The sequence below is a fragment of the Misgurnus anguillicaudatus genome, chromosome 15 (assembly GCF_027580225.2).
Source record: "Misgurnus anguillicaudatus chromosome 15, ASM2758022v2, whole genome shotgun sequence".
NCBI classification, from domain to species: domain Eukaryota; kingdom Metazoa; phylum Chordata; class Actinopteri; order Cypriniformes; family Cobitidae; genus Misgurnus; species Misgurnus anguillicaudatus.
In genome coordinates, this window is record NC_073351.2 from 7,141,008 (window position 1) to 7,164,646 (window position 23,639).

Consider the following 23,639-nt stretch of genomic DNA (forward strand, 5'->3'; position numbering starts at 1 on the left):
AGCATAATCATATACAGGTTTTACTCTAGGACCGCTTTCCTCTTCGTCGTCCCAGGATGAGTGACTGGAGGCGGGGTTACGTCTGACAAGACACAGCAATCTCACTGCGATACACAGCATTACACAGCACCACTTCAAGTGAAAATTTCTACATCCAAAGACTCACCCACCACGCTCAGTGCACACAATAGACACCCGTCTTCCTTCACTTCGCTCTGTGCGAGAATATGGAGATGGTAACACGGCCTAGTGTTTGTTTTCATCACTGTAGCTGTTTCAATACAAGGACCCTTCGGCTCACCCACCACACTGACTCAGGGGTAGGGCCACCCACTCTCTCTTGGAAACACTCAAAAAGACATACAGGTCAAGTACATGCAATTCGCTTCCATAAATGGGTTTTGTTACTCACGACTACTGCACTTTCTTCGTCTCACAATGGTACGTTTCTTCTTCCTTTGTTTCTCTCATCCAAATGTCAATATCCGTGTGCTCTTCGACCTATAAGGTTTTCGGTATCTCCATCAGCATAAGTCCACGATGCAAGACGAGAGAGAGAGCAAGTACAGCGATTCAATAAGTGTAACAGGCGAGCCCAACTCAGTGCTACGATACACACCAACAACAGGAACAACATGAACTATTTCGGGGTGCTCCTTTTTAAAGATCCACGGCTCGCCTTCCTTTCGCCTCCTGTGGCTCTGTCCTCTTTCCGCTCGCTTCAGCGATCCCCGGATCAACAGAGCCTTCGGGCTCTTCAAAAGGTGCGTGTCTTTGTTTTGCCTTTGGCAAAGGAGCTCCCCCGTGTCAATCGCCTCTCGTGTACATCGCTGCTTTACTTGTGTTCCTTTAGAGCTATTTATGTGTCTCATCGACCCCCAGCCTCCAATCACAGTTTGCTTCATGGATGCTTCACACCTGTGGCTCGTAAAGCCCTGATAGCGTTGCCCTGGAAACCAGGAAGTAAACTGGTGCATTAAAAAAAATGTCCGGGCGGAACCTCTCCTCTCCATTTTTGGTTCCGCCTGAAGTCACCCTGTGACATATTTGTAAAGAAAAATACCAATATTTAAGAGTTTATACGCAGGGAAAAAATAGGATGAAACAGTTTTTCACTTTTTTATTGTTTGTTTGAAAGTAGAGGGTCTGTTCTTTCATTTGATAAATTTGTATGTTTATATATTTTTAGAAGAAAATTTTCCTGGAAGGCATTTTGTAAAACTTTTGTGAAAATCATAAAAAATGCTGGCGGGCAACTTTTCGAAAAATGGCTGGCAGGAAATGAGTTTATGTAAAAAAATCTGTTTTTAAATAAAATAACACAACAAGCTTATTTATGTTGCATCATAATTCATTAATAATAATAACATTAGACCATTTTTATAACTTGATAAAAATTATATGAAGAAACAATATGAAATAATATAGCTGCTGTTAAAATCATTTAACATTCTTTAAACAGACAAAATTCCTGTACTATGTGTTTATTCGTATAAAACACAAATTGCCTGTTTTTAATCCATTCATATTTCTGATTTCATTCAATGGATTTAATGTTTATTCAATAAATATCACCGGCTAAAAAGTAATTTGTACTTGAGTAGTTTTTAAGAGGGGTACTTTGTACTTTTACTTAAGTACATTTTTAACACCAGTACTTTTACTTGTAATTGAGTATTATTTTAGCAACTACTTGTACTTGTACTTGAGTACAAATTTTCAGTACTCTTTCCACCAAATATGCCCTCCCACATGCCACACTGTGGTCTGGAATGATGTTCATTGCTTTGATATTGTTAATTAATCTGTAATGCAGTTTTTCAAGTGTTTTGACCAAATTAAATGGTCTTCAGGGGACCTGGGACCGCATGGGTCAGGTCCAGTGTATCAGCATTTGAGCAAGCTTTACAACAAAGTGAGACAGTCCAAGAAACAGGTAATGTATTACTACCAACCTAAGATCTCTGTCTGTTAATACATTTTTCCTGTAATTACTGTCGACAGGTAAGATGTACTTTGACTTTTCCAGACCTCACTTAAAACTGTCCCATTTCAGAACTTTACTCAAGATAACCAGACCCAAGGCATTATGGAAAAAAGTCAATGGGACCTAAAGAAGATACGATTCCAAAGACGCCGAGTCACAAGACTTGATGACTTTGTGCAAACAAACCAAAAAATGCATGATGCCCTGGTGCTGGAACACACAGACATGGAAAGATGTCGGAAAAAAGTACAGGAAAAGTAACTGATTTCTTTTAATCACGCTGTTAACACAATACTGTATTACATTTGTGTTTTATTCTTGCAGTCATTTAAAGTGGACATGGATGTGTGGAGGAAAGGTCGAAGAGACCGGAAGCGTAAAGTTTTCTATGTTTCTCCATTGGACCTGTCATTAAAGGTATAATTAAAATGATGCCAACAGACAAACTTGTCTTGAATTTGACTTCGTACATTCATAGTCTTTTCATTTTCTGGGGCACTGACAATAGCTTACATCAACAGTAGTAGAAATTGGGAAGATAATTTGCAGTTATGGTTTAAGGTTTGATACGGTGTCAATTTTTTCCTAGACAACCACCAGCTTGCCAAAAACATGGCCAAACTTAAATTTACAAGATGAGGAACCCGCAGTCATCCAAACACAGGTTATTTAAGTTACTAGTATAGTGTTATTTGTTTAACCATTACCAATTTTCCTAACTAAATTGTAATGCAATATTGCACTCTTATTGTGTTCTACTTATTAAATGTAGTCCTAATTAATGTATTACATTGTTTTTGTAGTGTTAACATATATGATGGAGAGATCATGTGAATCTTATCATTTCTTAATAGGATTCAGAAGAAATTATTCAATCATCTGCTCAAACCACATCCACTTTGACTGAGCAACAGGACACAAAGAACACCTTCAATGACGCTTTATCACAGGTGCTGACGAATCAAACAAATCCAACAGTTACTTGGTGAAATTGTTTCAGTTGTGTATAATGTAGAATCGTATGTGAGATAGCAATTTAAAGTGTGTGTGTGGCGCACGTGCATGCATGTATGTGTTTAATATGTTGGAGTCTTCACTCTCAGCTAAAAGCCTTGTGGGAAAAGGATGAAACGGAAGTGTTTGTTTCAGTGATTCCCTCTCAAATAAAAGGGAACAGCTTTCTAGTTCATCACAGTGAGCTACTACCTCTTAAATCGCACAACTGGCTTGCAGGCGAGGTGTGAAATTATGAAATTAAAATTCAATTCAATTCAATTCAATTTTATTTATATAGCGCTTTTCACAATACTCAATTGTTTCAAAGCAGCTTTACATTAATAGAAGCAGTAAAAGCACAGAAAAACGACAGAAAGCATAACATAATACACAATAGCATAAGCAGTCAAATTTGCTGCGGCTATGACGCGACATTATGAGCGAGCATATTACTAATATAACGTCTAGAAGAAGAAGCTAAGTTAAGCCCAAGCAGGCTACCTCCCCGGGGTAAAAAACCCCCTAGGAGAAAAAAAACAAAAACCCCGGGTTGTTTAGCCGAGAAAATAAAAATAAAAGTCCTAGGAGGGAAAAACCCTTGGGAGATATACATGTATATACACACATATAAACGGATAAGGAGCTTAAGCGGAGATTAAGTGGAGATTAAGCAGAGATTAAGCGGATATTAAGCGGGTCTTGCCGGTGGTCGTTGGTCAGGCATCAGCTGGGCATCACATTGAAGGACGACCAGTAGATCAGAGGTGTGCCGACTTTCACATCTACCGGAACTGGGTCTGTTTGTCCCATTGTCCTCAGGGTCAATGGGACCCAGGGACGAGACAGGGAGAGAAAAACAAAATCATATTAGCGTAGGGGCCGTTCACATGTAATGCAAGTGTCACACAGTGATGTGGTTTAATCAGCTTAGTTTCAGACAGACTAACTATTGAGGCATAATTGTTTTATCCACAGTTGAGGATTTTGCAAATTGGGGGCCCACTGCGACGGTATATATGGTAACTAAGGGTCACCTTCCGATTTTTAAGAGAAAATTAAACCTGTTGACCCGTTTGACTAAGGCCTGTAGCCCCACTGTCGTCGTTAATGCAGGTTCAGTGGCAAACGGGTCTATATTGCATACTATTTACAAGATCACGAGAAAACGCCCAACATCGCAACCTGACCATACGTGTCAACCCGTTTGACTAAGGCTGGAGGCCCCACTGTCGTCGTTAATGCAGGTTCAGTGGCAAACGTGTCTGTATGGCATACTATTCACAAGACACAAGAAAGCACCAAAATCGCAACCCGACCATACGTGCCAACCCGTTTGACTAAGGCCGGAAGCCCCACTGTCGTCGTTAATGCAGGTTCAGTGGCAAACGGGTCTGTATGGCATACTATTCGCAATAGAAAGAAAGCGCCAAAATCACAACCCAACCATACGTGCCAACCCGTTTGACCAAGGCCAAAAGCCCCACTGTCGTCGTTAATGCAGGTTCAGTGGCAAACGGGTCTGTATGGCATACTATTTGCAATACAAAGAAAGCGCCAAAATCACAACCCAACCATATGTGCCAACCCGTTTGACTAAGGCTGGAGGCCCCACTGTTGTCGTTAATGCAGGTTCAGTGGCAAACGGGTTTGTATGGCATACTATTCTCAAGAACACAAAAGTTCCAAAATCGCAATCCGACTATAGGTTAAGATAAGGTTTTTATTTATTTATTTGGTTGGTCTGTGTTATGACCGCGAGTGCTTTGTTCCGTACAGATAACTATTTCGAGTTAAGTACTTTTACTAGACAAATTATGCGAATGCTTTGTTGAAGAGAAAAGTTTTAAGTCTAGATTTAAAATTATCGACTGTGTCTGATTCTCGGACATCGGTTGGTAAATCATTCCAGAGCTTAGGGGCTAAGTAGGAAAATGACCTTCCACTTTTAGACACTTTTGATAGTCTAGGGATAATCAAGAGACCAGAATTTTGCGACCGTAGTGTGCGTGATGGATTGTATTCTGATAGTAATTCTCTAAGATATGAGGGTGCTAGGCCATTTAAAGCTTTGTAGGTGATTAGTGATATTTTAAATTGTATGCGATATTTAACTGGTAGCCAGTGTAAAGATGCCAGAATTGGGCTTATGTGGTCATACTTTTTAGATCGAGTAAGTACCCTTTCGGAAGCGTTTTGAACTAGCTGAAGCTTGTTTACTTGATTTGCATGGCATCCCCTGAGTAGCAAGTTACAACAGTCTATTCTAGAGGTCATAAAAGCATGGATAAGCTTCTCTGCATCAGATGTAGACAGTATATGGCGTATTTTCGAGATATTTCTAAGATGGAAGAATGCTGTGCGGCAGACGTTGGCGATATGACTATCGAAGGATAAGTTGCTGTCAAACATCACACCTAAGTTCCTAACCGTGGAAGATGGCACCACAGTGCAGCCATCTATGTGCAACTTGTAATCTGACATATTATGTTTGTAGCGATTCGGTTCAATAATAAGTATCTCTGTCTTATTGGAGTTCAGCTTAAGAAAGTTATGTGCCATCCAGTCACTAACATCGCTAAGGCAGTCTGTTAGCTTAGAAAACGTGTGTGTTTCGCTGGGATGTGAGGAGATGTAAAGCTGGGTATCATCCGCATAGCAGTGAAAACTTATGTTATGTTTCCTGATAATGTCTCCCAGAGGTAACATGTATAACGAGAACAGGATAGGACCTAAAACCGAACCCTGCGGTACACCGTATTTAACCAGGGAGTGATATGACTCTTCCTCGTTTACATAAACAAAGTGATAGCGATTGGTTAGATACGACCTAAACCAGGCTAGCGCCTGACCACTGATACCAACATAGTTTTCTAGTCTATTGAGTAAGATTGTATGATCTATTGTGTCAAAGGCTGCACTAAGGTCTAATAATATATGAATTGAGATTTCACCACGATCGGATGTTAATAGGAGGTCATTTGTAACTCTAAGCAACGCTGTCTCTGTGCTATGGTGGGGCCTGAATCCTGATTGGAACTTTTAATATGTACTATTATTTGTCAAGAATGTGCGTAACTGGCTTGCCACTACCTTTTCTAATATTTTCGAAAGAAAAGGGAGATTTGAGACTGGTCTAAAGTTATTAAGCTCTCCCTGGTCAAGCTGCGGTTTTTTAATCAGCGGTTTAATAACTGCTAGTTTGAAAGCTGTTGGAACGTATCCTATTTCAAGCGATGAGTTAAAGATATTTAGAACCGGGGTTGACACTACAGGGAATACCTCTTTAAGCAGTTTTGTGGGAACAGGGTCTAATATACAGGATGATGATTTGGATGATGTAACTAGTCTAGAGAGCTCATCTATTGTAGTAGGTTTAAATGAATCAAGATGTTCGTATGGTAGTCTAGTGTTAAGTGAACTAACGGGTAGAGTGGTGGCTGCCTGGGTAGATACGATGTTGTCCCTTATAGCCGTAATTTTGTTAGAAAAGAAGTTCATGAAGTCGTTACTATTGTGTTGAAGTTTACTATTGGTTTCTGTTTGTTCTTTATTTCTAGTCAGTTTTGCAACGGTGCTGAAGAGGAAACGAGGGTTATTATGATTCTCATTTATAAGCTTGCTAAGATAGGTAGATCTGGCGGTTTTAATAGCCTGTCTGTATTGTTTAACACTCTCTTTCCATGCTGCACGCCATACCTCTAACTTTGTGCTTCTATAATTTCTTTCCATTTTCCTAGTTGCCTTTTTGAGTGCTGCGGTGTGATGATCATACCATGGAGCTGGCGGTTTTTCTTTGATTCTCTTTTTTCGAATGGGAGCAACGGCATCCAATGTGTTAGAACAGACATTGTTTAGGTTTTCTATTACAATATCTAGATCGTCACAGTTATCTGGTACATGTTTAATTTGGGACAGGTCTGGAAGAGTGCTAATAAATCTATCTTTAGTGGTGGAAATTATTGTTCTGGCTAATCTGTAGCATGTTGTGGATTGAGTGATCCTATCTAGAAGTACAGTGTATGACACAAGGTAATGGTCAGAAACTGCATCACTCTGAGGTGATATTTTGATGTCATTAATATTGAGCCCGAGTGACAGAATTAAGTCTAATGTGTGCTTACGAGTATGCTTTGGCCCTGTCCCGTTTTGTCTAATATTGAGAGAATTTAGAACATCCATAAATGCACGTCCTAGTGCATCTTTTGGGTTATCCACATGAATATTAAAATCACCAACGATAAGAGCTTTATCTACAGTGACTACAAGCTCAGACAGGAAATCTGCTATTTCTTTAAGGAAATCTGCATGGTGGCCCGGAGGTCTATAGATTGTAGCTAAGGCAAAAGAGAGCTGTTTGTGGTTACGATCAGTTATCCATATTTAACAACATTAGTTCGAATGATTTAAATTTTACTTCAGATTTTTGGTTTACTTTAAAAATTTTGTTGTATATTGTAGCTACACCACCCCCTCTCCCCTTTAATCGAGGTTCGTGTTTATAATAATAGTCTTGTGGGGTGGATTCATTTAAACTAATGTAGTCGTCTACTTTAAGCCAGGTTTCTGTTAAACAGAGTGCATCTAAGTTTTGGTCTGTAACTATTTCATTGACAATAGGTTCTTTATTGGTAAGCGATCTAATGTTCAGAAGGCCGAATTTTAACATTCGAGGTTCATCTGTTAATGTAATTGTTTTCTAATTTTATATTAATCAGATTTGTACCAGATGTGGCAAGCGGTGCTCTGTATTTATTTTTTCGGGGAACAGATACAGTTGAAATGTGTTGATATTCTGGTAAGATTGACTCGAAGTGCTGGGATATAAGTGATCTTGACATATCACGGCAGCTAACAGATGGACGGTTAAGCCGATCCGTCTGTTGCCTGACTTGTACCCTGGATAGTCAGACTGTATTCGAAGTAAGACTATTGGTCGGATTTATAGAGAGAATCGCACTTCCTTCCTGAGATGGATGGAGGCCATCTCTCTTTAGCAGGTCAGGTCTCCCCCGAAAATGCTTCCAATTGTCTATAAACCCTACGTTATGCTGAGGGCACCATTTTGACATCCAGTCGTGAAAAGACAATAATCTACTGTAAGTTTCATCCCCCCGGTAGGCGGGGAGGGGACCAGAGCATATTACATTGTCTGACATTGTTTTAGCGATTTCACATATCTCTTTAATATTATCTTTGGTGATCTCCGACTGGCGGAGTCTGGTGTCATTCGTGCCGGCGTGAATAACAATTTTAGAAAACTTACGCTTAGCATTAGCCAGCACTTTAAGTTTTGATCTAATGTCTGAAGACCTGGCTCCCGGTATACAATCGACTATGGTGGCTGGTGCCTCAATGTTCGCGTTCCTAAGTATCGAATCTCCAATGACTAAGGCACTTTTAACAGACGTCTTAGTTGGTGTATTGCTTAGGATATCGAACCTGTTTGAAATTACCAGGGGGGGTCTTGGGTGGGCACCGGAAACGACTTTGCCGCCTGACAATCACCCAGTTAGTCGGCCCCCTTGACTCAGATGATGGAACCGAGCTATGTGTATTACGTTTAACACTAGGCACACCCGAAACAGTGTTTGTAGCATTAGCGGTATTAACGTTTGTAGCATTAGCGGTATTAACGTTTGTAGCATTAGCGGTATTATCGTTTGTAGCATTAGCGGTATTAGCGTTCGTAGCATTAGCGGTATTGCTGTCATCAACTAGCGTTTGGATGCGTGCTTCTAGTTCTGCAATCTTCTCCGTCAGCCTTACTACTTCAATACACTTAGCACAAGTAAACCCCTCTGTGCTGATGGAAGAAGCTAAACTGTACATGTGGCAAGTAATGCAGATTACAATAACAAGCGCAGTCTTACCGCTTTCATGTTGGGTGATGGCGTCTTCGGTCGCCTGGACGCGGTCCGTGAAGCTACATCGCGAGGGAAGCTCACTTGCAGCACGCCCCGATCGCCTGCGGACGTCTGTAGCCAGTGTGATGTGAGGCACGCTGAATCTGTGACGGCCGGGCAGCGGCTCCTCCACGGCTTCCTGATCGCTTTCATTCTGGGCGATTGCGTCTCCGTTCCCTCGAGCGCGGTCCGTGAAGCTGCACCGCGTAGGGTGTTCGCTTTTTGCACTTCTCGGTCGCTTGTGGATGTCTGGAGCCTGGGTGAACTGGGCGCTGTACATCGCGTAGGATCTGCGATAACCGGGTATCAACTGCTCCACAGCTTCCCGCTCAGGTGAGGACAGGTCTGAATATCATACAGTGGATGAGTCCGCCATTAGATCGGCAAAATGGTAACTAAAACCGGCACCTGTTTGTTGATGCTAGCGGGCTATATGCTAACACTGGGTGTTTAGCAGTGATAAATCGTTTCACGTGGTAGTACTGCTCAATAGTCGACACGGTAAAGTATTCTTGAGATAAACGAATATGTTATATTATATAAATAGGAACAAGGTAGTCAGAAAATAGGATTTGGATGATAAACTCGACGGAGCTCTGACGGAGCTCTGATGCACGATGCTCAATAAACAGTAGGTACACATGTTTGTACTACATACAAAATTTTGTATTGTAATGAGTTTTTTGTGCTCCCTGTACAAATGTGCGATTATGTCAGACTATTGAATGTCTCCTATATCAAACTGTGACTGCTCTTCATTTGGAGAAGAATGTTTACATAATGAACCACTACACATCTAGTGTAATTCTGTTTAAGGACAGAACAACAGTAAGGAGACAGAGTTTGTCCAAGGTACACTGTGACAGTTTTAATTTTGTTAAACTTTGACTTACTAAACTGGTATACTTATTCTGTGTTTATCACATAATTCTATTTGTTATTGATGTATTTTAGGTCAAATTTAATGACTACATGGCCATTATTTCATTCTTTAACGTAGACCTCAACCAATGGAAGCTTCTGGTTGGTGTGGTTTAAAATACAATTTGGTCATTCCTGTTGTTAATGTTGTGGTTGAGAGAGGTGTTGAATTTATTTGTTGTTCTTACAGTACATTAATGCAGCTGAAGGATCTGTGTTTATACTTGATCCATTAACCACCTTTGCAGAACAGGAGGAGTCAGATGTTGCTGCCACTAAATTCTGGTACAATTTTAGCTATCAATGCTAATCATAGCCAATGCATTCCATCTATGTTCTAACTGTTTATTTATATAAGATTAGTGAAGTTGTCCTGGCCTATAGGCCTTGAATATTTTAAAGATCAGGCTATAGCAAACATGGGCATCATCTGAACTAATACAAAATAAAATGTTTGTAATGTCATTGTATTGTCTTACAGTGAATACTTTCAGACCAGGACAATCCACCACCTTCCAAGGGACTGGGTGGACATTCAATTTAGAGGGGCTATAATGCAACACCCAATTCAACAAGATGGCTGTAGTTGTGGTGTGATGGTTCTCATGGTATAATAACAATATTTAATTCAATGTTTTTGACTATGTATTTCCTGTGCGTGTGAACCATATAGTATGTTGTGATCTACTTGGAGTACTTGCATTAATATGCAACATTGGTAAAGTCTACATAAAAGCTTGGAGGCAACGTCTTTTAAGTGCATCCTACAGTACATGTTATCTTGTAAAAATTGTTTGCATCCTCTTATTGAATGTAGTCAACAAAGCTGTGTTTCTGAGTAGCCTAAGCCCTTGATTTGAACCAAAACTTTTGTTGTATTACAAGTCAAGAGCATTTGGTTAAAGGTGCAGGGTGTAATTTTTAAAAATCTATTGACAGATATGCAATTAATATGTAACTTAATGTACATAACTATTTTATCAGGGGTGTATAAAGACCTTTCATAATGTACCATTACATACACCAGAGGTCCCCTTACATGGATCGGCATTTTGTGCCACCATGTTTCTACAGAAGCCCTTAACGGACAAACTTTGTTTACTTAGTTGTCTTCGACAATGACATGTTTGTCCAGTGGCGGCAACGGTAGCTTCTCTATGCGTTCAGAAGCGAGGTGTGAGCTGTGGACTGAGCTGTTGGTTGCGATTGGCAGCATAGTGATGTTGCAAAAATGTGCACACTGCACCTTTTATATTGTTATATCGGTTTTGTCAGATGCACTATTTACAGACTTTTACATAAGAGCACCTCACATGTCCTGTTTTCTCAGATGGCAAAAGCAATCATGGAGGCTTTTCCAAAAATGCCTACAATGGAGTTTGGCACCACAAAAGAAGAGATGGCCCAGGAACGCATGATATGGGCATTAAAAATATTGGAATCTTCAGGTCTGTGACTCTGTGTCATGTGTATTTTTATGGCCACATAAGCCTCAAAAATTATAATATTTGCACTTCCGTCTGAATGCAACTCAATTTCAGTGTATTATAACTTCCAATAATTTCCAGGCCAAAATAAGTTATGTTTAATATGCTCTTTATTTGGCCAAGTATCAAATAAAGATTTTCTGGTTTGAAATCCTTATAGGATAAGATTTCAATTACTTTCTGTGATTGGTGTAACCAATTTGTGTCACAGATTTTATATACAATACATATTTCTGAAGCAACATGTTTTTTCTTCATTTTCCATAGTGTTTGATACACAGAGTAACTATGCCATGTGTTCGTCATCCAAACCACCAAGTCTGGCATCCAAAACACCAAGTCCTTCCCTGACTGACTGGGTAAGGAGGAATATTATTATTAGCAGCAGCAGCGGTTTTTGGGTTTGTTAAATTAAGTGTTTGCATTTTGTGCCTTGTGTATATACATTTCATATCTGCAAGAAAAAAAGAATGCAGATATTGCTCATGACATGCATGCCACAAAATGAAAACATTTGCTGTCATACTGAAAGGTGTAATGTATTTAATACATGGCTTGTGTGTAATACAATGTTGTACACAAGATTATCTTAGGAGAACTAAGTACATTACACTACCTTGAGGTATTACGCTCATTTACAGCAGCCCACATTGAGCAATTTCTACCCTACATTAATAAATCACTTGCACTCTCTGGCAGATGTTAAGGTCTAAATAACTGTTGCATTGATTGTATATAACTATTCTTACAAAGGAAAACCAGTCAGACTATAACAATGCAACATTTAGAGGAATAATAGTACAATGAGGGGAGCAAAACCGTTTTTGTGAAGTAGTTTGACAATATTTGGTCTTCAATGTCTTTTCAGATTCAGTGTGACAGCTGTGGCAGATGGTTCCATGGGCAGTGCGTGAATATGAACACAACCCAAATTGAGGAAATGAAGGAGACCACTTGGAATTGTTGTTTGTGTAAAAAGTGAGCCAAGCAAGGCAAGTTCAGTTGGATAGCACGTTTCATACACTGACTTGTGTATAGTTTAATCCCTTTGAATATAGTCAATGTTATCCTCCTAAGCCGCTGCAAGAGTGACCACATAAGTCCAATTCTGGCATCTTCATTGGCTACCAGGTTTTTGTCCTATGAATTTTCCCACAGGATTTTTCTCCTATGGGGTTTTTCATCCCCGGGAGAGTCAGCCAACATTGGCTTTAATTTAGCACTTTACTGTATACTTTACATTATTACTACGCTCGCTTGTACGGTTTATTCTTAGCCGCTGTATTCTACTTATATTATCTATTGATTATTCTGTGTTTTCACCTACATCTACTTATGTAAAGCTGCTTTGAAACAATTAACAATTGTGAAAATCACTATATAAATAAAATTGAATTGAAGACCTGGTGTGTCCACATATGTAGATCACTTTTTTGCATCATAATACTTAATTCTGTGCAACTGGAACCTGTTGTACACAAACATGGACAAATACACTGCTTCATGTTCTAAGAAAAATATTTTGTTATTATACTAACTTGTTCTTACCACTGATCTATATAAATGACTGGATTGCGCATGATGTCACAACTGTGAAGCCACCGCGCCGCCATGTTGGTATACCCAAACATTCTATTAAATCAATGGACGCGATCAGATTTTAATGATAAAACATCACTTTACTACTCTTCGTTTTTATATCTGAAGTTACCCTGTACATTATTACAACACAAATGTCCTAAGCATGTACATAGTTATTTACTGAAAGTTGTACATTTTAGGTTTTAATCAGTTATTATACATTCATCTTCATTACAGTATCAGATCAGCAGACAGACTGCAACATATTTAGTATTAATGACAAACGTGCTCATTCTGAAATCTAAATAAATAATCATACTTTGTACCGTATGTGCATGCAATTATTTGCTGGTTTTATATTACCTAAACTTACAAGTTACCTAAACTTATTTAGAGAGATAACGCTGACCGTATAGCTGAATGTCAAAAAAAACTTTATTTATACCCGTGTCATTAACAGAATGCAGCAGACACACTCACCTTAACGTTTTTTTTATAAATTCATTTAACTGCCCGATCAAAGCATAAACATTGCAAATAACACCAGAATTAACAGTTAATTTACGTACACATATCATAAAAATAATCTTGCGTGACTGATACGCTGTAAAGCGGGTGAATTTAAAACATGAACATGAATTTTGAATGGAAGTCAATGACGCCGTCTGCCGGTTGGGTATACCAAGATGGCGGCTCGAAGTCTGCGCTGGCTTCACCTCACGCTGTTACGTTAAGCGTTCTATGTGCAATCCAGTCATTTATATAGATCAGTGGTTCTTACTAACCGCAAAATAGCTGGTAGAAATCTGAAAAAGACAAACCAAATCTCTGGTCTTAGGAGGTTATACAAAATCTAAGTGATGGATCCTACCTTATATTCTTACATGCAGAATGTTTTTTCCTTTTTATTTATTCCAAATCATTTATTTACATAATCATTTTCTAAGCATTAGATATCCATATGCTTGATTATTTGAGTATTTACTATTATTACTATTATCAATGTCCTTCATTTATAACATTGTGTATACATTTTTTCATTTATTAGTGTTATTTATATTTATCTTGCTTAAAGCATTTTCATTCCATCTAATGTTGGCCTTCAGTATTAAAGGTCTGGCTATGCGAGACTAGGCAGCTTTGACAAGGCCAAAACATGTGGACCATGTCTGCTTTTTCACATTTATATCGATCACACACCTCATCATCAACATCAGGGTACATTTTTGAAAGTTTACACTTTGCATAATAGGCACGGTGAATGATTTTAATTTATATGAGACACAGGATGTTGACTTATGTTTTATGTTGACCCATAATATATATATTAAACTTTTTATTTATGCAAGCGGAGGTGTATTCTACTTAAGTATTTTAGTTACTTTTTCTAAGCATCTGTGCTTTATCAGAGTGTTTGTCTTGGGAAAAAATTTACTTTACTAAAAAACTTTCACTACATTCTAAAGCATAGAATCATACTGTGTATTCCTTTTATATTGCATATTAAAATTCATTTAAACCCCAATTACATAAATATTGTGTACTTTTACTTTTTGAGTAAAAGTACGAAAAGTACTTTTTACTTAAGAAAAACAAAAAAAAATGCACTAGATGTTTAATGTACTTAAATATTAAATATAAACCAAAAACCTGAAAATATGAAATGTAGTGGAGTAAAAATTTTGATAATATGCTTTGGAATGTATGTTTTCCAAAGAAAAACACTAATAAAATACGAATACTTGAAAATTTACTTTTATGTAGAAAGTAAAAATACTTAAGTACTATACACCTCTGTATACGATTCTAAATAATACCAATGCCAAAATGATGTATGTTTATGTATAGTTGACAGACTTTACTTATAGTTTTCTTTGTAAATGTCCAGTAAAACAGTTTTAATAATTGACAAGAACACAGAGAGGGTCCTCCTGAAGAAGTTATTCTTAAAATGTTCATGTCAGATGATAAGGATTTTGAATAATACCAATACCAAAATGATGTTTATGTATAGTTGACAGACTTTACTTATAGTTTTCTTTGTAAATGTCCAGTAAAACAGTTTTAATAATTGACAAGAACACAGAGAGGGTCCTCCTGAAGAAGTTATTCTTAAAATGTTCATGTCAGATGATAAGGATTCTAAATAATACCAATGCCAAAATGATGTACAGTATGTTCATGTGTATGGTTGACAGACTTTACCTATAGTTTTCTTTGTAAATGTCCAGTAAAACAGTTTTAATAATTGAAAGGAACAGAGTGAGGGTCATCCTGAAGAACAATCCATTAAAAGGTTAATGTAAACCCTGCAGGGAAAGCAATACAGGAATGTTACAATTACAAACACTTTGTGATCTTTTTTGTCCAACATTGAAAGTAAGTGAAATGTCTTCGACTGTGATTACACTATGTTTCGTAATGATTAATATAAAAAGAGTTGTTAATACGTTTAACTTGTGATAGAATACACAGGAGGTGCGTTTGACTTGATGTGCGCCGAAAAAAAGAAAGACGGATGACGTCAAATACCGCGAGAACGAATAGACATTAGCCTCTGTATTGTTTCTCGACTCCCTCTCGCGTTACTTTGACGTCATCCGGTCGTCAGTTCTTTCCGCGTCGCACGAAGTCGAATCGTCTAGGTCGGTCTCAGTTTTTTCCGTACCGTAATTTCAGGAAACGACGTGCATCACAGTTTAGGCGGCGGCTGGCTTGACCGTGCATCTGCAGATGACGGCTCACTTGACCGGGGTCTGCAAAGTCCCGAAGCCACGTTGTAACGTTAACTTTACATGTTACGCACTGGTGGGGACAAACCAGCCAGTTTAATAGAGTTATTATGTCTCAAACCTTTCACATTACATTAAAATGGCCCTTATACGGATAATGTTACTGTCAGTCAGACCTTTTCCTAGAAACCACTCAAAACCGTTAACGTTGTATTTATTAACGTTAATTGTTTCAGTTATATTAGCTATATCTGTTCTTTAATTCGTATTTCTAGCAATTAAAACCCAGGAATGACAAGCTATACTTAACAAGATTTTGACGATCAAACTGACAGAAAAACTAACTTAAAGCCGACTATTAAACTAAAAACATACTATTACAAAGTGAAGAGGAACGTTATGTGTACAAATTTTATTATTTACAGGTTATTAATGATGTTATTTGCGACAAAAAAGTTAAGGGTAATCGAGCAAATAACGGTCTTCTGGTAAATATTGTGGTCACGTGATGGCCTCGCGACATAAGTCGTTTCCGGTCGTTTCTCAAATGCACAGCTGCGTCCTTTTAAAATTATTTTTAATATTTTTTTTTAAATACAAATACAATAGTTACAATACAATAGTTCAGTCAGGGGGTACATTATAAATATATAAAATAAAAATAAATAAGGCTCCGTCCTAGAAGGCTGCATGTCTCGGCTGCCACGTCATCAAGCATCGTCGAAGGACATCTCAATCTGCTTGTTTTCTCTTTTGTTGTTTTAATTTAATTACAAAATCTTTGACTGTCCATGTTGTAAAGACAGTTGATACATGACTTTTATTCACTGTACTACAGTATTGGATTTTTTTTGGGTGATGCATTGCTAATTTTCAACTTCTCTCTTTAAAGTATTCATGCCTAGCCTGGTTAGCCAGACCTACATCAAGATGTAAGGTCTGGCAACTCTTCACACAAACGGCTCAATGCAAGGGGCGGGATATAAGGTTGTCCCTCAAAATGCCTCTGCACGCAATAGGATAGCGCTATGACCAATCAGAGCAACGAAGAAGGTGACGTATGAGTCCCATGCGTTTCCCCACCAGTGGAGCTAATTGGTATATCAAACTTTTACCGTAACCAGTCGGCAAAACTCCAAACACATCTTTCTTGCTTAAAAAGGACTTCAGTAGGGTTATTTGCTCTTCACTCAAAGAAAAACATAAGTCTAAGTCCTCCAGAGTCGCGGCCAAAGCCGCTTCAAAAGAAAGCTGTTCGCCAGCAGCAGCAGCCATTCTTTGTTTTCAAGTAGGAACCGTCGCAGGCAGCTCTGTCGTCATCATGTTAAGCCCGCCCCACAGACGCTACACACGATGTGATTGGCCTAACCAAATTTTGGTTTTTGGAGCTGTTAAGTGTATTGTGAGTGCCTAGACTAAACCCTGGCAGCAAATATATTTTGCGGCCGCTAGGGTGCGTCTAGATTTCTAGGCTAATTCATGCCATGACCACTGGGGCGGAAACCATTATGACGTTGCCTTGGACATCAAACTAAACCATCTCATTCTGGCTTTTTTCTAACCTCAAAATCCCAGAAGGACAGGTCTAAGATGGACGCAGCCTCCATTGGATGCAACCTTGCATTTGAGAAACCCATAGAACGGTCAAATTACCCCATACTCTAACCTGAATGAAGGGATCATAAAACTTTATCTTTTACCTTAATTGTTAGATGGGTGTTAATACCAAACATTTTTTTCTCGTCTACCCAGGAGAAAGTCATGGGTTCTGCTGCTGAGGTATAGAGCATGTTTTTTTCCATTTGTTGCATTCAGAGATGTATAGTAACGAAGTAGAACTACTTCACTACTGTACTTAAGTACTAAAAGACAGTATCTGTACTCTACTGAAGTATTATTTTTTTCTCCTACTTCAACTTTTACTTCAGTACATATTTTCGATGAGTTTAATACTTTTACTCCGATACATTTTTTATGTGCTGCATAGTTACTCGTTACACTCAAATGTTACGAATCATTCCAAACCCACATTATCACTGCCGGAGCGGTGATACACATTAGAAACACACACAGATCGTGGTCTAAACCTATCAGAGAAAGTGAAGGGCGGACCCCTCCCTCCCTCTCACTCACAAATATGAGCCGGGGTTGTGGACAAAATGTGAAGCGAAGAGAGAACCAAAGTGCGCGAGAGAGACCGAGAGAGAGAGAGAGAGTGCGCGAGAAAGGGCGAGTGTGCGCGAAAGAAGGAAACCTAAATACATTGAAACACCTTTTACTTTTACCTATTACAATTATATCGACTAATATTTCATTAATTCTGAATTCTCTATCTCCATATCAGTTAAATTAATCCGAATTATCTGAACATTCATGTCCTTGTACTCCTGCTACAGCCAAAGGAATTGTGAGTGTCCTTTAGCTTAAACATTTGAAATTATATAAACAATATTATATTCAAACTTTTGACTGTTTTCTTTAATAACTACATTACACAATACTTGTACTTTTACTTTCAGTACTTGAGTAGTATATTTTTTTGAAAACTACTTGCAATACTTAAGTACAAAACATGTTTAATACTTTAGTACTTCCACTCAAGTACTGTGCTTAAAGAGCACTTCAACTTCTACTCAAGTCACTTTTTTGATAGAGCACTTGTACTTTTACTCAAGTCTGGGTCACTAGTACTTTATACATCTCTGGTTGCATTTGGCAATATTATCAAAAGATTCTGAAAGAAATAAGATAATTTTCAAAGCATTAACATAGATATGAAAGCATTAAGTCATTACTGACCATCTTTTATTATTGTTTATTTACAGTGTCTTTTATTCTGCTTACCTGACTCATGCAGAATTCTGGCTTGATGTATCGTCAACCTTTTAAGCTGGCTCTGGTGATAGCTAGTCTTCTCAAACCTCTGAATCAAGACCACCATGAGAGGCCTTCTGAAGACCATCATTACTCTACAGGTCCAGTTGTCTTTACTATCAGGTAAATCTTTTTTAACTGCAGCATTGAGCGTTATGTGCGCTGTTTATGCACACAAAACGCCTTGCATTTTTGCCCCCTACTGCAACATGCGTTTTTGAAGGAGCGCTAAGAGCGGAAAAGCACCCGACGTCATTTGTGTCTTTCCATTGTCCAATTGAATATGGGGAGAGGTGGGCCTTCCGTTGTAGGGGCCGATGTTTACAGTTATTTGAAACAACCGTACTTCAGTCACTTACTGTCTCCTGTGATCGAAGGTGAGAGGTGCATAAACACAACGTCAGTGCAAGGGTCCTCTTTTTAAAGTTTCTGCTTATATGACAGTTAACAGAAAAAGAGCGCTCACGCTTCAATATTTGATTGACAGGACAGCTGCCTCAGTGCTTGCATAGCAATATAAAAAGCTGCGCTGCACTGCTTTTTATAAAGTGACCAAATCAAGGTGCACCTTGTGTTTCCATGTCTTTAAAACGCATTTGGTGTGATTGGCCCCCAACAAGGGTTTTTTTCTGCTGCTTTTTATTTTTTCAGCTTTTGCCTTGATATTGTATTTTACATTGGTAAATGCCTATGGACATTGGCTACTAGCGTTCTGCATGTGTAAATGCACATCGATGCGAACAACGACGCAAATGTGTAAATGAAAAGTGGCGCATAGCCTACTGTGTAGAGGCATTGGGGTAGGTCTGACTAAATCAGCCTTAATGACAACTGCATCAGTCTTCAATGATGGTTTAACTTTTACACAGATAAACACTCACTTTGTCTATCCAGACATCAAGGTTAGAGTTTGAACAGATTCAGATAGTTGGTTTTGTTCATTTGTTCAGTGTTTTGTTGATATTTTAGTCCTAATTGATTATGACAGATTTATTACAGCCTTATCTGTCAAAATGACAGCCAATAAGAAAGTTTAATTCAACCTCTGGTTGTGAAGCAGATTTTGAACCAGTCTTCTTCAATTGTGTCACTAGCCTACCACAATCCCTGTGCACCAGCTATGGAAAGTGCAGACCAAACTTCTACCTCCACCTGTGAGTCTCTTCCCACATTTAGTAAAGTAATGAATGCGGTCTCACAAATGAAAGTTTTTTTTAGGGTACATTATTTTAATTACCAAATGATTTCTCGGATGAATTGGATAAAAAGACATTATTTTATTTTTCATTCATGAAAACTGGTTGTTGCTGCATGAACTCAAGCACATTTATTTCAAACACATCAACGCAACATCATTGCTATAAACCAATGCAGCTATTTTGGATAAAAGATAATGCGCCTCAGGTCACACAAATCAAACACGAAGAGTTGTCATACACAGTGTGTACAGTCAGTCATTCAAATTGGATATACACAAAAATCAGATTTAAACTGACAGTGTAAGGGTGTTTTCACATATGTTGGTGCGCACTGTGGTGCGGCCTCGGACCGCACCAAAATACATTGTATCATTTTTCAGTTAGTGCGGTCCGTGTTCACATATGTTGTTTTTACCGTACTCGAAACGCCGCACCTTACACCCATGTGACAACTGTCAGTGCTGTCATTGGTCTCTGACAGCTCTGACCCTCATGACCACCCCCCCCACGTTTCCGTGACAACCAGCCTGACACGAGGAAGCTAGCGAGATGGAGATAAACAAAGCACGTCTGTTGACCCTGGCACTGGCTATTAGTTTTTATATAATTTGTTTATCAAACTTTTGGCAAATTGTTCAGTTTGAAAATGAGACCCGTCTGTGTCGGGAGAGGAACGTGCTGATGCATTACAGGACGCAATGCCAAATTTTAGGGTTATGTTAGGGTTAGGGTTAGGTACCCTCATGTGCTTCGTCAGACCACGATCCCGAAATGCCAGGTAGGTTACGGCCATGGTATTGATAAAGAATAAAGTTATAACTATTACGTTTTGTTAAAACTATATGTGTAATTTGTGAAGTCACTGAAGAGCCCTTTTTGATAGATAAGAAAATGTATTTAGTAGGCTATATTTATCATATTCCATACATTATGGGTAGCATATTTTATCCGTATAATAGTAACGTTACTGGATGAGCTATTCCCCCTGTGTATTGAACACTGTTACTTACAGCATATTAATACAAAAACAAAATCTAATGCAGTTATTTGTACACAACGTCTCCGCCTGTCAACATTTGCTACTATATGCAGGACAAAAATGTTTTTCACTTACCATCAAAACTCGTGTCAGTGGGCAAGAGGTCAGTCGTGCTAACAGTGGAGGAAGCAGGACTATCAATGGACTCCACGACAATCACTGGGTCAACGATGGGTTTCGTACCAAGTATTTGGTGCAGCTCATCAAACCAGGGAAATTTTTCTTTTTCTGTCCCATCACTTCCAGTTTTATTGAGTGCATCACGTATTTTGATGTACTTGGTGCGAAGTTTTTTGGCTTTAATGCGGCATTGCGCAACCGTCCTATTAAACCCTTTCTCGCGGAGCCGTTTGCTAAACACCCCGTAAACATCACTGTTTTTGTGAGTGGAAGACAGCTGTGTACTAATAAAATCATCGGCCCAAATATCCAGTAGACAGGGAATCTCAGCAGCTGACCAAGATTGTCCACGATTGCTACTCCCTGCCATGTTTGTTGTTGTTTCCCTCAATACAACATCCGGCTCACGTCACGACGGAAGTCCAGTGACATGAGAAGAACTTCCTGTATTTGGTTCGGCCCGAGGTCGAGCAGCGTTCACACCACAGATGGGTCGCTCCAGAGTTCAGCGAGAGCTGCTCCGAGACCACCTGTTTAGAGCTATCTCGTAGCGGCTGTTTAGTGCGCACCAGAGTGCGGCTGTTGTGTTCACACTGACCCAAACGAACCGTACTCGGAGCGACACGTCATTTGGGCCGACCTAAACGATGTATGTGTGAAAACACCCATAGTCTATGAGATCAATGAGGGGTCAATAGATCTAGTTCAATCAACACCCTCACCATGCTCTCCCAGCTTTAGGTGCTTAAACCTGTTTTTCTAATCAAACAATACGAGAACAGATGTTTCGGCGTTATTGCCTTCATGGCATGAAAGATTAAAATCTGCATTTAAACCCAAAGGGGATATGATCCCTAAATAAAATCATTTTATTGATTACAACCATAATACTGAACCACTTTAAAGGTCCCGTTTTTCCTGTTTTTTGAAGCTTCGATTGTGTTTACAGTGCGCAATATAACGTGTTCATGTTTCACATGCAGTATTTTTCACACAATCTACTTATCTATATAGTGCTTTCACTGTCCTAAAAACGGGCTGATGTCGTCTTTGTCCTATGAAGTCCCTCCTTCAGAAATACGTAATGAGTTCTGATTGTGTAGCTTGTTTAGTGTGTTGTGATTTGACAGCAGCTTAGCCGGGGCAGAGTTTAGTCAAACACACTTGCTTTGAAATCATTCAACCGGGAAGTAGAGGGCTGTAGTCCAAACCGGCCGTTCGCTGTATTGAAAGGGGACTTCTGTTAAAGAAAATACAATGCCTGTCTGGCAGTGAACTTTGAGCTTTATCATTTACAGGTATTATTTATGATATTACAGCAACATTACACACTAACTAAAGTTTGAAATATGGGATCAGGAAAAACGTGACCTTTAATGTTTAAGTATTGAGAAAGAAATGAATTCTTACCGTGGTGGAGATATTGAAAACTCTTACAAAGAGAGTCATTTTGGGTGTTTTATTTAAAGACCATGTCCCCTTTTAGCCTGACTACGTCAGACTTTGTACTTTCGCTCAAGCAAAGTAGCAGAGAATGGTATTACCAGGCTAGTCCCCTTTGGATTTAAATGAAGATTTTGATCTTTCATGTTTTTAATATTTTGGTTTTTCTTTGGGTGCAATTTATATAAATGAAATACTTTGTCAGATGTGATGTTCTCATTGTGTTCTGTTGTTACAGATAGAACTGAACTGGAGTCTGTGAACTAATGCTGTGTTCGAGACAACTTGGATGTTGGATATTATTGACCTCAAACCCGTAAGTCTGGAACAGCAAACAAAGTTGAGTATCCGACCTCTCAACTTGGGACAGATCCATCAACACCGACCTCAACGAGATGCATCATTTGACATATCAGACAAGGTGGTGGCTAGCGTTTCACAGCCTTACATGAGCCGCAAACAAACTTTAAACAATTTTTACAGCACATAATATTTATGAACATGAATGTTAAATTATCCAGTTACCGTTTTCTGCCATAATTGGCACAGAGCACAAACTTCTCCTGGCGTCTCATTATGTGGTAAACACGCAAATGTGATACGTGATTGACTGGAATGCATTGAGGTCGGAGGTAGGATATTTAATGACATAACATCAGAAATCCGAGTTGTCTGTAACACTGCACAATATTTCACCTAATTGTCACCACCTGATTATCCTCCCATGTTTTTAACACAACCATTGATTGGTCACACGGATGAAGGCAGCAAGCAGAGACATTTGTCTTTTGTTTCTCTCCAAAAAAAATAAAAAAAATAAATCTATATTTAATGTTAAAAAACACTTACAGTAGACTGTGTTAGATAACTGTGCTCTTGGAAGTCAGCTTAAGTGAACAAATGGTAATGTTAATGAAAAGTTGATTTTTGTCACAGTTGCAAACTAACACAACCACACAGAATATGAAGAATAGCCAGAACTGTGGTAATAAGCTAGCCCTAAAATGTTGTGAGAATCTTGATGTATTGGCCACAGGTCTGTTGAATGCTGTATTCTGATTGGCTGAGAAATGTTCAGTGGGTATGCATTAATTTCTGATAACCGCACACCTAACTTGTCAAATGTCTTAAAAATAGGCACCAGAGCAATGTTTGTAACCGTGTAACCGTGGTATAAGATAAATAATTGACTCCTGTCCGCTTCGCGTTGTGCCACATTGCACCTTGGGTGTGCATTATTTTCTTATAATTCAATGGCCCGTCGTCAATTATTCCTTACATATTGACGGTTGACAGGTTTGTTTGCATGTAATTGCATTATTATTAATTTGGGGTTGATAGTCCAATGTTGATTTGA

The 23,639-nt window shown here is 38.8% G+C and overlaps 1 protein-coding gene and 2 long non-coding RNA genes across 4 annotated transcripts in view; 2 read left to right on the forward strand and 1 right to left on the reverse strand.

Annotated features, from left to right (window-relative positions):
* Nucleotides 1-16,097, reverse strand: part of LOC141349772 (uncharacterized) — a 31,046-nt gene extending 14,949 nt beyond the window's left edge. Inside the window, exon 1 of one of the 2 annotated variants that reach the window (XR_012357801.1) lies at nucleotides 15,918-16,097. This is a non-coding gene — a long non-coding RNA (uncharacterized lncRNA). The remainder of the gene's footprint in view (nucleotides 1-15,917) is intronic. The other variant, XR_012357800.1, reaches the window with a different exon arrangement.
* Nucleotides 731-12,689, forward strand: LOC129419045 (uncharacterized). Its single transcript, XM_073853324.1, has 10 exons — nucleotides 731-1,936; nucleotides 2,057-2,233; nucleotides 2,312-2,404; nucleotides 2,577-2,651; nucleotides 2,842-2,937; nucleotides 9,998-10,092; nucleotides 10,289-10,415; nucleotides 11,138-11,255; nucleotides 11,562-11,653; nucleotides 12,163-12,689. Exons 1-10 carry the CDS (start codon nucleotides 1,811-1,813, stop codon nucleotides 12,274-12,276), a joined length of 1,113 nt encoding a protein of 370 aa, XP_073709425.1. The 5' UTR covers nucleotides 731-1,810; the 3' UTR covers nucleotides 12,277-12,689.
* Nucleotides 16,098-18,912: 2,815 nt separating the features above from the next.
* Nucleotides 18,913-23,037, forward strand: LOC141349774 (uncharacterized). The gene is made up of 2 exons (XR_012357804.1): nucleotides 18,913-19,635; nucleotides 22,521-23,037. It is a non-coding gene; the product is annotated as an uncharacterized lncRNA (long non-coding RNA).
* The last annotated feature ends 602 nt before the right edge of the window (nucleotides 23,038-23,639 follow it).